Source organism: Simochromis diagramma, unplaced genomic scaffold, assembly GCF_900408965.1.
Source record: "Simochromis diagramma unplaced genomic scaffold, fSimDia1.1 OVJJ01000107.1, whole genome shotgun sequence".
Classification (NCBI taxonomy): Eukaryota; Metazoa; Chordata; class Actinopteri; order Cichliformes; family Cichlidae; genus Simochromis; species Simochromis diagramma.
The window spans coordinates 10,086,507-10,103,576 of NW_024387209.1; the positions used below are offsets into that span (position 1 = coordinate 10,086,507).

Genomic DNA, 17,070 nt, shown 5'->3' on the forward strand with positions numbered 1-17,070 from the left:
CACAGCTCAGCAGGGCAGCCCTGCGTTCAGCTTACAAACCTGCCAGACTTTTTTCCTTTCTGAACTAGTGAGTGCCACTCGAGAGGCTTCGCTGCCCCCTGGCGGCGAGAAAGAGAAAGTCTTTCCCGCAGTGTTGCAGAAAGAAATAACCTGCTGACCAAGCGTGGACCAGCAGGAGTGATTCATTAATAATTCTGATGCAATGAATTAAGAAGCATGTACATGTAGTTATTTTTGCCTATCCACACTAGTGACAGTATTAGGAGACCTGCAGGAATAATTGATTGATAATGATGACATAATTAATTGAAAATCGTGTTGCCATAGTTATTTTACCAACTCACAGAAGTAACAGTGTTGTCAGCAAAACACACTTTAAGAATAAAAAAATAAATGTGCAAGTTCTGTCCTCTTTGTTACTTTGTGTGATAAGACTGTTTGCCCAAACTTAATTTGAAAAGTGAATGGACTGACATGGTTTCTCCTTTTATGAGTGATGAAATTACATGATGTTCTTGTCATAGCTTTGCAATCGTTTAGATATTCAGAAGAATTAGCAGCTTGTGATTATCTTTGTGGATAAAAGTATGATGTGAACAGTCAAAGTCCTAGGTTTTGTTCATCAAATATTAAATTGATTCAGTGTAAATGACCATTTATAAGGAACTGAATCATTCCTTAAGTAGTAAAGTGTGTTGTGAGTGCATTTTGTCAGTAGGCTCACTCCTCTACGTTCTAGCAAGCTCACAAAACAGTTATCCATTATAATCAGTGATGAGCAGATTTGTCGACATCTATGTGTGACAAAGGTCATGTAAAGTGCTTGCTAATATTGCAAGGCATGCTTTCAAATGTAACTTTGCAATGTGTGATGTATATTTGAAAAGTGTGCATTTTATCCCAAACCAGGACCTTTTTGTTTGTACACATAACAAAAGGGCTTTTAGTTCCAACACTCAAAATATTTTATGCCCAATATGCTGACTTATTTAACTACATGTACATGTATATTTTCGATGTAATTTTGAAATATCAGAAGAATATAAAATTCAGTGGAATTTGGTCAAATGAAATGTACTTGATCAGTTTATACAGAGCACAATCTTTTTTCTGGTGTAAACATAAAAAGGTTGTTTTTTTAAATGACGTAAGTTTTGTCCAAAAGGCAAATCTGCTTGACAGTTCCTCATTATTACTTAAATTTAGACGGGCAAAACAGTCTCCACCTTGTAGGTGGATGACACCACCTGTTGTTGATATGTGCAGGACTGATAACAAGTGATAAAAGCTGTTGCCTAGGCTGATAACTGTCTGTTGCAAAAGGCCGACTGATCATTAGGAAAACCATTTCCCAAAGATTTTATCTCAGATGAAATATGTCATCATTACACACAGCAAGCCATTTGGCTTGCTGTGTGTAAGGCTGTATGGGAAAACAATGACGTGCGCCCTAATAAATGAAGGTTATTCAGTGCATGAAACTGAAAAGCTGAGGGGTTAACACAAAGGTGTGTACTGCTCCGCTAATAGAGCAGTACAAGCTGACTTTTGCTTAGCAGGTCCCATTTAATTAAGCTATAAAGAGTTTATTTGTCAAACTAAAACCTCTGACAGCTTCATTAACTGGGAAAATATAAACATATGTCATCATCTACCATATCATTATGAAAACAATACCACAGCATATCATATGCCACTGAAACACAGTGACAATGGGCCTCTGTATCCCCTCTTAGATACTAGACAGATCAAACTTAAAAAAATGGAAAAGAAAAAGTTTTCTGATGAATTTCACATTATATCAAATTAAAGCAAATTTGCATTACTTATAAAAATAATGTTTCTAAGTGACCCAAATTGCATTAAGTAGTTCATCAAAGCATTTAATATCAATAGACAATCAAACAGGATTCAGACATACCAGTGTCAGATTTCCTTTTATATGTGCAGCTTTAATCAGGATTCAACAAAGCAACATTTGAGCTACAGTAGTGTTTGCAATGTACTATATAGCATCTTTGCTAATCCTTTTTATTTGATCATTATCAGTATAATACACAAAACAAATACAGTACATAAAACAAAGAATGAGTGACACAAATACGTTTTTAAGCCCAGCTACAATGGCTTTGCTGCATTTTTGCAAAATTAAGCAAAAGTCTGTTTGATGGGTTCTTCGTAAATATTCTTGTTAAAAGTTCTTGAAAAAAAAAAACATGAGCAACTTTATGCATTTTATTGGTCACCTTTAGCCTTACTTGAACAGGCAACTGTTGCTATTGTAGCTCCGCAAGTGTCCTTTAAACCAGCTGCTGGATGTGCAATAAATTCCCCAGCCAAGAGTTCAAAGCATCAGTCAGCTTCACTGCCCATGAGCTAGCTTGGGATAAAGTACATATAATCAACCCTAAGTTTGTTCCTAACTTGCATCAGCCACAGCTGTCCAGACAACACACTGAGAAAAACAAGTGTTTGTCATCAGGGCTGGGCCAGTCAGGGCTTAAATTGGACAGAAGCGCTTTGCTGTAAGGGGCTTCCCTGAATGGGTGAAAGCAACTTAAGCAGAACTAAATCCCTTATTCTAACAGATGTATGGCAGATGAGTCTGTCACAGTGGCTGAAGGAAGGAGGGTGGGGTTGTTTCTTGGCCAGAAAGAGAGATAGTTAAATGGATGGGTGCATTGGTTTACGCCAAGAAAGATGTGCACAGACATGAGGAAGTCTACCAGGTTTCAGCACTATGGGGATCCTCTGACCTGACAGCTCATGTGAATGAGCTGATATACGTGAGTTACTTGTCTTCTTTCAGCCCCTAGCATATTAACATAATATTAGCTTTGCCGAATTTTTGGAAATGACAGAATTACAATGTGGGTAGTACTAAATATATGATGTCCTATAGTTAATATGATTGAGTTTTCTACAGCAGAAAAAATAAAATCCTACATTTGTCTGTTTGCCAAATATTGTCAACGTTCTATATGTAGCTAATATGTAGCTATAAAGCACAGTATGCTAACACCGACAGAGCTAAAAGGTTGATGCTAATAAGTGTAATATTAATAGGCAGATAAATCATGTTAGTTGTATTAATTTAGCTGGCTAGCATTAAAAACCTATTATGATATTAGCATTGTTTTATTCAGATGATTAATAATATGGTATAATATGCTTATACATAGATTTATTAATTCATTCTTCAATTCATTAATTTTTTAGAAGGTCAGTGTTTGCTATTTGCCTATCACTGTTTTACATGCAGTAAAATGCTAATGCCAGCATGCTACTAATAGTAGAAATTGATAAAAAGATGACAAATATTATCAAACATAACACATTAATGCTGTATATAACAAAGGCCACTTTACATATATGTTATTTTAGCTTGTTATCAGTCAGAAATATTTATTAAATTACTGAGAATTAACATCAGAGGATTTATAATGTATTGAATTTAAGTGTTCATCCATCTGTCTGCCTACTATTATTCTACATGCAGCTAAATGCTAATATCCACATGCTAACAACGATGACGCCAATATGCTGGCGTTTAGCAGCGGGTACAGATGTTTATAAGCTGGTATAACATCATGTAAGCTGTATTTGTTTAGCCTGTTAACAGTCAAAAGAATTTCTTTTTGAAAATTTTTGAACTTTCATGTTATTTTTAGTTTATAGACTGGAGGATTATTTTTATTTTTTGCATATATTACCCACCAGCCACAGTAATTTTGATCTGATGACAGCACTAGAAAAAGTCAGAGGATCACCAAAGTTATTGTAAATTTTCCATGAATATTACCATATTAGCCAAATTTATGGACAAGCTAATAGTTGTAGAGATACACTATTTGCACAAACATACTGGGCTACCTACAGGAGCTGCGCTGCATGGAAACCCATTGCATGAAGCTCCTGCTATACAGTTTTTTGTGCTGATGGTAATGTTGGAGGAGGTTTGGAACTCTGCACTTCAGCAGAGTGTTGATTACACTTATGCACTATATGCCCCAGCTCTTGGCAACCTCACTCTCTAACTTTACGTGGCCTGCCAGTTGGTGTCTGAGTTGCTGTGATCCCTAAAAACTTCCACTTTTGCAAAAATGCCACTTACAGCTGACTGAGGAATTTCTGAAAGGTACAAAAAATTAGATGAAGGGACTTGCTGCAATGCCTCATTCTATTACAGTAGCACTCTTAAATTAGTGATCTCTTTAGAAAGACCCATTCTTTCCCAAATAAAAGCACAAAAGAGTACAGGCCTAGATTCTTTAGATTTTACACAGCTGAAGCAATGGGACTGAAAATACAAGAATTCAAAGAATAACAGGTGAGACCCAGTACTTTTGTCCATACAGTGAACTTCTGTCAGACTGAAGCTGCTGTCCACAGAAAAAGTAATGAAGGCTATATGTGTTTGTCAGGGACATTATCAGTGACTTTTTACAGTAATAGTTCCTTTGGTTATATGTTAGAAAACAAGGCTTAAATAAAGCTCAATAAAAACAACTGTTTAGTTTAAAAAACACACTTGTTGAAGAACTCAACTACTGCAGACCTAATCAGAAATACACAGACAGAAAGTGTGTACTGTTACTTGATAATGTGTCAGATACAAACAGGAAGTCGAGGAACAGACAGATTACAGATTGGTGGAGGGGAGATGTCTCGTCTGTATCCTGTACTTGGCTGCCATTGCACTGAAACTGAAACATTGTCTGATCTGACAGAAAGCTGGATCTTAGATTTCCATAAATGACAGCTTCAACATCAGTTAAACAGCACGAAAATACCACAGCATATCCTGGCACACAAAGTCAAAATAAAATCACTTAAGGTGGACTTAAGTACAAAATGCAAAGCAGATAGCAGCTTATGTCACCCTTATTTACATGGTTTCTTACCAAGCTAGTGTATAAATATCTGCTTAGCGGCCTAAAGTTTTTGAGGACAATGTTCCCAGCAGCAGGTGAGAGAGGTTGGTGTTCAAAATCCATATGATAGATATGAAGAACTGATATTTCTGTTGGGAGCATGGGGTCCTCTTATTCCTGAGTTTGTCTCACCACAAACCAACACATGCTGTGCAACAGGTAGGCTTGAGCTGTAATGACAAAATGTGTGCTCGTCACTTTAATTAAGTCACTGTAGATATAAAATACAAATCAGTCCAAAGATCACTTTTGATCAGCTCTTCTACAAGCCACAAGAACGAAACAAACTCACACATGTACACAGAAGAAAAAAGATATTGAAGACAATAACATCATTAACATCAACATTGGGCTTTTTTTTTCTACTAAGGGCTTCAGAACACAAATGTGACAATCTGTCTTTTTTGTGTCAAAGCAAAGAACTACGTTGAAAACGAAAAAGGCTATTTACATGATTCTCTCATGACACTCGGCCTAATGTCCCCAAATTCTTTGCAGCTTAAAGGCCTCGTCGAACCAAGCTTTCAAAACAGAGAAACATTCTGAGAAAAAAAAAATCAATGCAGTCCAGTGACATTGGATTAGCTCGCGGAGGTGAAGTAAATTAATGCAAATCAGGGTGCAATTTTGATAAACTTGACCCCATCGATTGAACCCAATAGTAAGTAATTCTGAGAGGACAGAGCTCTGCTGTGTTGCGCACTTTTGTGGACCGTTATGAGTCAGTTCATGGTACAATCAATCTTTGATCACCTGTTAGCCGCTGAGCTGTTGAATTTCTGTCTCCTGTTGCTGATATATGCGTGAGGTTTTCTTTCTAGTATAGCTTTGCTGGAATCCAGAAACATGATACAATAATCATCTTTTTTCCCCCCAGCACCTCACTTTCACAAACACACTGTAGACTGGAGTTAACATTTTCCAACAGCCTGAGAAGATGCTTAAATGACCCAGAATACTTTGACTTTGTGCAAAGCATGAACTGAGCTCTCAAGTGTTGCTATTAAGAGGCATGAGTGAGAAAATTATTGATTCACTTTTTCTATGTGAAAAAGAATAGCTCAGTGGGAGTGGAAAGTTCTGCAGGTAATCTACTAAAAAGGTCAATGATTAGTCTTGCGTCAGAAACTGTCGTCTTAAAAGGCTGACGCAGCCCAAGACTGCTTTATTACTTTACTACAACCAGCTCTGCCTTATAAACCTAAAATATGTGTTTAACAGCCCATGTGCAGGATGTGTCGCACAACACAAAACATTATTAACTGTCAAATCCCAACCGACTTGCAAACCCAGGCCGGTACTGTGACCGTGCAATGTGTTGTTTTGCATAAGGGTCTGCAGGTATTTATTAAAGTCAAAAGAAAGAATCTGACTCACAGCCACCTGCACAATCCTGATATTTAGGAACACCTCCAACACCTTTGTCACAGTTAAAGTGACATTTTGACAAACATTACAGTTTTTTCTTAAAATACTTTTGGGACATAACTTAAAAAGTAGACAAAATGTATGAAGTCGATTTGTGATGTTACAGAGCTCAGTGTGTATTTTTTGAGTTTATTTGTTTATTTTTTGAGCTCTCTGCTATTTTCACTATGACCCGCTGCCTATTTGATGAAACACAATGAAAAAACCTACAAACAGCTGTGCACACTGCAAAAAAACTAACCTTGCTACCAGCTATACAGCCATGGCTTGTATACATCTTGTAATTCTCTCCTTGCCCCCGATGCTCTGCGGCATGTTCTGCTTTGTTATATCAAAATACACTAAATATGTGGGGCTTGGCTCGAACTGTTCAGCGTGAGCAGCTGACAGGGCAGATCCAAAGATTTGTCACAGCCATATACCCGAACCAATTACATGCTCATTCTGATAACGTCTCCCCTTGGCATTCCACATAAATTAATGCTCCTTGCGACAACTATCGCATCCAGGTGCAATATAAGGCATGCTCTTTTCGGTGTTAAATAACGGCACAGTGTGCAGCAAATTACCTGTCGCAACCCTTAGAAAACCACATTCATATGATTAAGTTAAATACTTTCCTCCCCACATTTGGAAATGGAACACTTACAAATACATAGCAGCTGTGTCAGTGCCTTACAAGTCACAAAATTGTCACAGTACTCATTTAGTAAATTTCACCAGCAGTTTTTTAAAAAACCAAAACAGGGTTATGAACTGTACATGAGTCTGGTTTTCTCTGTGGACACATTAGCAGGGTGCGTGTCTGGACATCTCTGAACGACAGTCCCAAAACTGTCCACATCGCTGTCCTGATTTGTATGTGACTTGCTCTCCATTTGGTCTCTCAACTGTGCATATTGGTTTCCCAACTGAGTGACCCAGGCTCAAAATTCTGTTAAATCACATATATCCAATCCTTAATTTGTGCTAACACATCTGCCACAGCCGTCCAGTCACCCTCGTGTAAGTAGGCCAGAAAACCCCCCCGCTTTTTTCAAACATTCTTGCTGGCCCTAAATGATGACTTTTTAATTCAAAACTTCTTTTCCTCTCACATTTTACTTTGAGACTCTTACTGCCAGTGCTTTTGGGAAACCAGGCCTGCAGCAACAGTTCTTGAATCTTCAAGTAAAAATGTACAACAAGAGACACAAGCACCCTCTGCGTTAGGCAGAGGAAAAGAATTGGCAAGATTTTTTTAGTTTTTCTTTAAAAAGGAGACATAAAACGACATTATTAATGCACTTGCAGCATCAATCTCGAGAGATGTGTCTTTCTCATAGCGCAGAATTAGGTACATTTTAAAATCATGTTTTAAAATTCAAATGCGAGTTAGATTGCAGAGTTTATGAGCCAGGTGCAGTAAGAACATGAAGCATTAAATTACTTTGTTAATTTCTCCAGGTAGTAGTGACCAAGCAATGACTGACATATACATGGTCGGTGTTCAAGACAAAGAGGAGTCCATGTTCCCTTTTTGGGGGTGAGCATCATGCAAACTGCAGCAGAATAGATGAGAAAGAAGCAAAGCACCCTCTCTCCTGTTAATGTAGTCTTAAGAAGCAGTTTTTTAGGCCATGAAAAATAGGAAAGGGAATCGTGAAGCCTTGCATCCATTCAAAGTGCTTGATCTAAATAGGTGAGTATAGTTTTTGTTCTTTGTTTTCACATTTGTTTAGTCTGGAGGCAGAGATGTAGCAATGGCCGCTTTCATTATGGATCACCCCTCTTCTATTAGGCTCAACCTTCCCTTCTCCCTGACATGAACTGCCCCCCCCCCCCCCCCCCCACGCCCCTGAAAAAAAGGAACAATAAGAAGAGCGATTACGTTGAGATGACAACTCCTTTCGACAACGGTTCTCTGTTGAGGTACGTGGCCCAGTAGACGAGGTTGAAGGTTCCGAAGAGGACAGGAAACACTATCCGCGACATCTTGTCGATCTTGCTGACACTGTTGTAGGTCTTCTTGGGGTCCATCGTCTTGGTCTCAGCAGAACGCAGGTGTACCGATGTCGTGTTGGAGATGGTGGAGATGGACGTGTCCTTGGTGAGGTTGGGGGTGTAGTTGACACCTGCCGAGCACACGTTGTTGGGCTTCTTGGACAGAACCATCGGGTCTCGTTTCTATGGCAGGACAGAGCACGTTGAGTAGAATGTTAGTTACAAGCCTCATTTTGCTCTACTGTTACAGTTTTTTTTTCTGGCTTGAGAAGAATCTGTGTTTTTCGTTTTGTCTGGAGTGATTAGTGACCTTACTGAGGTGAAATATTTCTGGCAGAACATTCTGGTAAAATGTGGGCTGCTGAGTTATTGAATTTCAATCAGTTAGCAGCATGATTTCCACTGGTGTTCTGTCAGTTTGAGTTTTATTTATGATGACTGCACTGTGTATATATGTTTTAGTGCAGCTGTTAACAGATGCCTGGTGGTTGTCCTAGACATCACTGGGATTACTAAACCAAGCAGAATGTATAGTAATCCATGCTGTGAAGTGACTTTCAATATCCTGATGACTCACAGTGCATTTATGTACTTAACTGTTTTTTTCAACGCTTATACTGAAGTTCACTTGCTTCAGTGCCACGTAAATGTAACACTGCTCTAATATCTGTTTGCTAACGGTGTAGCTAAAGGCAGAAAATGATTAGTTTGGCATGAAGGCCTTGACACACCGGATGTGATTTTGCTGGACAAAATTGCGGCATTTATTTTTTTGAACCAAGCTTGCTTTTTCTGATCCAAAAGCAGAAATTTGACCAATCAGATTATGTTTGGCACACCAGTACTGTACATACAATCAGCTCTCTGCAATTATTTCTTTGCCTCCTCAGATGTGGTCTCAACTCTGCCAACAACAGCTCAAACTATTCCGCTGTCACTACTCCGAGATATGTATGAAAGTGGTCATCATACAGCTTTAACTCCTGGATCAAACCATGAAATTCTTCCTGGTGTTGCCTGATGAGAATTAGAGGAACCCAGAATCTCAGTTTCTTCCTTTTCTTGTTCAGAAACATCAGAAACAGCTTATCATTGCTTTATAATGATATAACTTTTTTCACAGTGCATGTGAAATGTGATCTGCCTGTTTATACAATACACAACAAGTTTGGATCCGAAGAACTGGGAATTTCACTTTGGTGTTTTTGCAGTGTGTTCGGTGTGTAATGACCTTAAGACTGTTTAAAACCCTATAGTACCACAGAGTAAGTAGTACTGTTTCTCAGATAAGCCTAGAGGCCTAGAGTAGAGTCACTGAATTTCTTCTGGATTTTTTTTATGGTATCATCTGTCAAATAATCAAATAAATAACTGTGCTTCAGTTTTTTTGTCAGTGAAATTGTGTGGGCTCAAATTGTGGTCATAAATATTTTGTACTTGTAAATCAGTTTTGTACTTGTAAATTAGGATTTGTATGTGTAAAAAGAATGTGTGTGTGTGTGTGTTTGTAAAACAGATTTGTATGTGTAAAAAGAATTTGTGTGTGTGTAAAAAAGATTTGTGTGTGGATATAGCCAAAAAATATGTGTGAAACTCTGCACTCAAGTTTCAAGTACAAGTACGATTCGATAGAAGCTAGGTCCCCTAACTTTCAGTAGCTGTTGAAAGGATAAAGTTTTGGTATATCAGTGGTTAGAAATACTTTAGGATTAGTTTAACACAAAGTCAGGGCTGACCCGGGACCATGGCTGTGAGTCACAGTGCGCAGCATAAAGGTACTTTCACATCGGATGCAGCATGTGCTGCTAATGCTAACTGCTAACTAAAAGCCAAGGATCCAGAATTTGTTGCGCTGGCTGCTGGGCTCTATGGGTTTTTGCAGCAGCTCTACCTGTACTAGATGCACCTGCTCCTTGTTGTTTCTATCTCTGACTTTATGTCCTCTACAAGAGTTTCTGTTTTTTTTGCTGGTTCTTGAAATATTCAATAAAAAGATGTATGCTCATTCATAACGAAGAAAGCTTAGTAACTATCCCCACTAGTGAAGACTGTCATTTCCACAATAAGTTTAGATAACCATTTGCACCAGTCAGATAACAAAACATAACACAACAATATTGTTATTTCACATAATCAATCATTTGCAACACTTCCTTTGTTTCTTGTGGAATATGATACAAACCGGATTCCAAAAAAGTTGGGACACTAAACAAATTGTGAATAAAAACTGAATGCAACGATGTGGAGATGGCAAATGTCAATATTTTATTCAGAATAGAACATAAATCACAGAACAAAAGTTGAAACTGAGAAAATTTATCATTTTAAGGGGAAAATATGTTGATTCAAAATGTCATGGTGTCAACAAATCCCAAAAAAGTTGGGACAAGGCCATTTTTACCACTGTGTGGCATCTCCCCTTCTTCTTACAACACTCAACAGACGTCTGGGGACTGAGGAGACCAGTTTCTCAAGTTTAGAAATAGGAATGCTCTCCCATTCTTGTCTAATACAGGCCTCTAACTGTTCAATTGTCTTGGGCGTTCTTTGTCACGCCTTCCTCTTTATGATGCGCCAAATGTTCTCTTTAGGTGAAAGATCTGGACTGCAGACTGGCCATTTCAGTACCCGGATCCTTCTCCTACGCAGCCATGATGTTGTGATTGATGCAGAATGTGGTCTGGCATTATCTTGTTGAAAAATGCAGGGTCTCCCTGAAAGAGATGACGTCTGGATGGGACCATATGTTGTTCTAGAACCTGAATATATTTTTCTGCATTGATGGTGCCTTTCCAGACATGCAAGCTGCCCATGCCACACGCACTCATGCAAACCCATACCATCAGAGATGCAGGCTTCTGAACTGAACGTTGATAACAACTTGGGTTGTCCTTGTCCTCTTTGGTCCGGATGACATGGCGTCCCACATTTCCAAAAAGAACTTCGAATCGTGACTCGTCTGACAACAGAACAGTCTTCCATTTGCCACACTCCATTTTAAATGATCCCTGGCCCAGTGAAAACGCCTGAGCTTGTGGATCTTGCTTAGAAATGGCTTCTTCTTTGCACTGTACAGTATCAGCTGGCAACGGCGGATGGCACGGTGGATTGTGTTCACTGACAATGGTTTCTGGAAGTATTCCTGAGCCCATTCTGTGATTTCCTTTACAGTGGCATTCCTGTTTGTGGTGCAGTGTCGTTTAAGGGCCCGGAGATCACGGGCATCCAGTATGGGTTTACGCCCTTGACCCTTACGCACAGAGATTGTTCCAGATTCTCTGAATCTTTGGATGATGTTATGCACAGTTGATGATGATAACTGCAAAGTCTTTGCAATTTTTTGGTCGGTAACACCTTTCTGATATTGCTCCACTATCTTTCTGCGCAACATTGTGGGAATTGGTGATCCTCTACCCATCTTGGCTTCTGAGAGACACTGCCACTCTGAGAAGCTCTTTTTATACCCAATCATGTTGCCAATTAACCTAATTAGTGTTAATTGGTCTTCCAGCTCTTCGTTATGCTCAAATTTACTTTTTCCAGCCTCTTATTGCTACTTGTCCCAACTTTTTGGGGATTTGTTGACACCATGTAATTTTGAATCAACATATTTTTCCTTTGAAATGATACATTTTCTCGGATTAAACTTTTGATCTGTCATCTACGTTCTATTCTGAATAAAATATTGACATTTGCCATCTCCACATCATTGCATTCAGTTTTTATTCACAATTTGTTTAGTGTCCCAACTTTTTTGCAATCCGGTTTGTAATAACTTAGCTGATGCCTCAAATACACTGCCACACTTGTAGGCCCTGCAACCAACTGCTAATATTTCATAACCACAGGTCATAGCTAAGTTTGCGTTTTTGGTATTTCTGGATGATCTGAGGATAAACTCTTAAATGTGTATCAAAGTACCCACAAATTGTACCTTAGGGTGTTGTGCTTCCATAGCCTTCTTGCCATCCCAAGCCCAGCTCCTCTTGGTGAAGTAGTTCACTGTTGCGAACTCAATGAGGGCAGAAAAGACAAAAGCATAGCAGACGGCAATGAACCAGTCCATGGCTGTAGCATAGGCCACTTTGGGGAGCGAGTTCCTCGCACTGATGCTAAGTGTGGTCATGGTCAGCACAGTGGTCACCCCTGGGTGCAAACAAAGTTAGACATGACGATTTTAAATTTAGTTTTTATGAGCCGGCTGGAAACAAATGACAGACTGGCCTCACTCAGTGAAGGTGGGCACTTTAATAACTCCTAACTGTCAGCTTGTGCAGTGCTGCTGCTCAGTGAGCGACTGTTATTATTCTCCCTGGTATGAATGCGCATGATGGAAATATTACCCAGTTAAATAAGAAGTTTTTTACTTTTTTTTTTTTTAAAGGATTAGTACGTAAGCAGCTTCACTCACCAAAAACAGTTCTGGCAGGAACTGACTCTCTGTTCAGCCAAAATGACACCTGGGACAGGATTACAGTCATGAAACATGGCATATACGTCTGGATGACAAAATATCCAATCTTTCTCTTCAGGAAGAAATGGGCCATCATCACTGTATACTGTCCTGAGGGGAAAGAAGCAAATAAAAAGGATATAAGGTTAGATAAGGACAACAAACAACAGCGTCCTAATAACAGAAATATCTACTTAAAGATGCGCTTTGAGAATAGAGGAATTATTAATGTGCGACTTGACCTCCTTACTGAACAAAAGATGTTTAGTCTACCGCATTGGGCATGTCTTTATTTTAGAACAAACTACCAGCAGTGTGATCAAAAAAAACAAGTAAAATGGCTGCAATGGTGCTCAGTCACTGCATAAAAGGAATGAAAAGTGTCATTTGAGAAGCTCCCCTTCTTTCCACTATTCTACCATTAGACTAATGAAATAATCAGAGGTGTTGGAGGCTGGTGAAAATGTGTAAAGAGAACATTTCAGTTAAACATAACAGCAAAATGAACCTGACTTCAGGTCTGTTATTAAAAGGAAAAATTAGCGTAAGTGGTGTTAATTACTGTGAGAACACGAGAATAGATTATTATGCAGTTAATGTCTGGGTTCAACAATGGGCCGTGACAGTGGGACGTAAAAAGTGTGTTGAGAGGTGGGAAGTGGGAGGACAGAATACTCTGATAAACAACAGAAGATTGCATTTGAGGGTTTTAAATAAAAATCTCCATTGCCAGCAGCAGTTTGTGACTGCAGGCGCTGGTAAACTATGAAAAATCTAATGACTGTATTCCATACACTGGGGCATACGTACACAAGCCGCTCTCTCTCTCCCTCACAAACACACACACACACACGCACGCACACACACACATACACACACAGTGTAATACATGAGGCTTTCTCCAGGCACAATCGGATTTTTGAACCTCCCTAATCCCTGGTTACAATCTGCATCCTGCCATCAGTGAGCGCAAAGAGAGGGAGTTAAAAAGCGGGGGGGTTGAGGGGGGTGCTGAGGCTTCCTGTCTTGGGATCCATTGCTGAGCTCCAAACCCCGCCCCTTTCCACCCTGCCAATCCAGGCTCTAACACACGTAGACACAGTCAAACACACATGAAGGATGATCTCTAGCTGTTGACACACACCTCAGCGCACGCTCTAAGCCACGGAGACGGACACTCATTGCTTCTAATCACTGGTGGGATGGAGGGGGGATAGCCGTGTAGATATATCTGCATACCTCTTTTTTTTCTTTTTATGTTGTTTTTCTTTCTTTCTTTTTATTTTTCTGGTAACTCCAACGCTCTTCATGGAACTGACTGGCTTGGGGAGGACAGAAAAAGCAATTCAGAAAGCGCGCTGAACTCATCAGCTGACATCAGCTTAAAACCGGGGGAAATTTCTCTATTTTGCAGCTGCCCTGTGCTGAGGGCGAACGGCCGCTACACACACTTATCAACGTCACTGTCACTGCCATGCCTCGATCTGGAGTTCCCCAGCATGCTTAGTTCTCTCTTCTACCTAATCGCTCGGGCCCTCTGATGCCTTCATGACTCCAGGCCACCTGGTTCACAACTACCCAGTCCACTTCTACACCTGCTGGAATCATCCAGACACATCCCTTGCAAAGGGTTACCTTTGCACTTGATGCATGGATCCTGAAAGGACCGGGGGCAAAGGAAAGAGGAAGACCATGCTCCTCTGGTGGATTTTACTTTTCTCCCAAGGATCTGTATTTCACAGTGTTTGTGGGGAACTCCCTTTTGTGTCAAGCAACAATGCAGCCATGCTGGTAAACTGGTGAGTTGGAGGGAAACTGTTTTGCCCTGTTTTGCCAAAGCTGTGTGCACAGCATTTAAAATGATTTATTATTCTCTGGAAAATGTCCTTCTAGATCATTTAACTTCTTAACACCCGGTAAGTCAGTGTCAATGCATCAAGTGTCAGGGTTAGACATAATGGGAGGGGTAGTGGTAGTGTTTTTATAGTACCTTAAAAGCAAAGTATTAAGATACAAACTAAAAAAACTGTTCATTAGATATTTGCTAGACATTAAGGCTAACACCAAGCCCATTCCTAACCCTAAATGGGTTACTGGTGACCAGATGGGTCTTCAGAGGTTCACAGGATATGGTGTTTTGTTCCAACACTGACGTCGCAAAGGTTCCTGACAAGCCCTGAGGTCCCTGCAAACTATAGACGTAACTGTTGCTAGAGTAAGCCTTATCTGCTTTTAGAGTCAGGGAGTTATTTAAGGAAAGTATCTGAGACGGAAGAAGCCGTGACCCTAAAGATGTCAGGTCTTTAAAGAAAAACTCCCTCACTTATCTCCACTTTCACATCCTCAAGGGGGAGTGCCTCAGATTAGTGTTGTAATTAAAGTCAAACACCATCCAGCATCTGACACACAAAACGTCATGAATACTGTTCATTAGCTACTTTTAGCTAGTCCCGTATTCACAAGGGGTCACAACATGTAACGCCACACACTTGCTTTCGGAGATCTGTACACCAGATATCCTTCCTGACACAACCGAGAGACGTGTTTCCTCTCAGACTCAAACCAGGGATATCTGGCTTGCTAGGCAAATGTATAAGCCACTGTATTATGGAGCCACTCATTATCAATGTTCATTGTCAATAAATAGCTAATATTACTAAATGTAACTGCTTAGCGACCACCAGGTGGTCCCATCTGGAGTTATGGTTAGAGGTCAAATTTGTTAAAGTTTTTTCTTGTCTGGAAAGGCCCAGTTGAAAAGCTTTTCACTGAAAAACTGTAATGCCAAAATGTATTCTTCTCTGAAAGTGTGTCCTTTTGCTTGTGGCTAAAAAAAAAACCCCAAACCGTAACCCTAGGTGGACATGGCGAACGAGGTTAATCTTAAATCTCAAACTGTAACCCTGCATACAGTTAGACATAAAGGTTTTGACAGATGCAATGTTACAGGTTAGGACTGCATCTATATAATTATTTGTTAACAAGACTGAAATGTTTTCCTCCACTACTACTCTACATACTAACATGTTGGACCAAAGCCATTCAGTTGAGGCAATCAGATTTCCTTGTATTACTGTGGTCTTCAAACTTTTAGGACCATGTAACAGAACATCTGCTATATATATTTAAGAAAAGAAAATTTCAGAAAGTAGAACCTTTAATTCCCATCTGTCACTGCACCCTCAGTAACACCTGTTCACTGCATTCAATATTTCATTTAACACAATAGGGAAAAGTGCAAGATCAAAAACCAGAGCTCAGATCTGGCACATCTTAGAGTGTCATATTTGGTCTGTCAAAGTTATTAGTGAGAGAGTCAAAGATATAAACAGTAAATTAACCTTCTGGGCTGAATGTGACCCCAGAGCTCAAGCTCATCAGCAATCTCCACCACTGATTTGGACAGTTTCCAGACAGAAGCTTTGAGCTGCATGAATGATTTACCGCCTTTGGTCCTGGAGATAAATGGAATTCTCGGATAATGTTTAGCTTTTTGTGGTAGCAGGCACGACACCAGATGGTGGCTCGATGATTTGGGTAATATCATTAGTACTATCAAATACAACATATGAACATAAATACTGTATCATAGTTATTATACTTAGAGTATATATTGTATATATCTGATCAGCCATATGAGAAGGAATCGGTTGGATTAATTTATCTCCAAAGGGTTGGATGATGCGACATTCTTACAACTTCATTTGACAAGAAATTTAGATACTGTGCTATTTTGGTTTGCTCTGACTTTTTGCACACCCATGTGCACAGCCACATGGTCTACATCCAGCCTCAGCCCTCTATATGTTAGGTTGGGGGCTGGGTGGGTATATTTTAGAACAATTTTTGTGCAAGTACAATTGATTTGTTTATATTTGTTCAAAAACTCAAATCACTTACACCTGCTTTAGGGTTTTCTGGGTGGTGTTAGTGGCAGAAATATGCAACTAAGCAAACAAAAAATGATCCAAATGGAGATGCTTTAAACAAATTTTAATAGTTTGAAGTAGACCATTTACTAATTTTTGAAAATCACATAATTTAGCATGTGGCTAAACCTACACTAAACTCTAAGTCAAAAACTTTTAAACATTAAATTAGGTACATTTTAATGTGATCAAACAATGAAATTGCCTGTAAACAAGGTCAATGAATGCGGCAATATGAATAATAATACTTAAATGTACAGAAATATACAGTTAACAGTTGGTTTAAATAATAATAATGGATTGCATTCATATAGCGCTTTTTGAGACCCTCAAAGTGCTTTAC

The 17,070-nt window shown here is 39.4% G+C and overlaps 1 protein-coding gene across 2 annotated transcripts in view; it reads right to left on the minus strand.

The window, feature by feature from the left end:
- Positions 1–1,838: 1,838 nt before the first annotated feature.
- LOC120746323 (gamma-aminobutyric acid receptor subunit alpha-5-like) overlaps positions 1,839–17,070 on the minus strand; it is a 46,761-nt gene continuing 31,529 nt past the window's right edge. Inside the window, exons 8-11 of one of the 2 annotated variants that reach the window (XM_040051770.1) lie at positions 12,757–12,909; positions 12,280–12,491; positions 8,233–8,528; positions 1,839–5,104 (exon numbers count right to left, since the gene is read on the minus strand). In XM_040051770.1, the coding sequence (XP_039907704.1) occupies positions 4,987–5,104; positions 8,233–8,528; positions 12,280–12,491; positions 12,757–12,909 (779 nt within the window). In that variant the 3' untranslated portion in view covers positions 1,839–4,986. Of the gene's footprint in view, positions 5,105–7,227; positions 8,529–12,279; positions 12,492–12,756; positions 12,910–17,070 lie in introns of those variants that run through there. The other variant, XM_040051771.1, reaches the window with a different exon arrangement.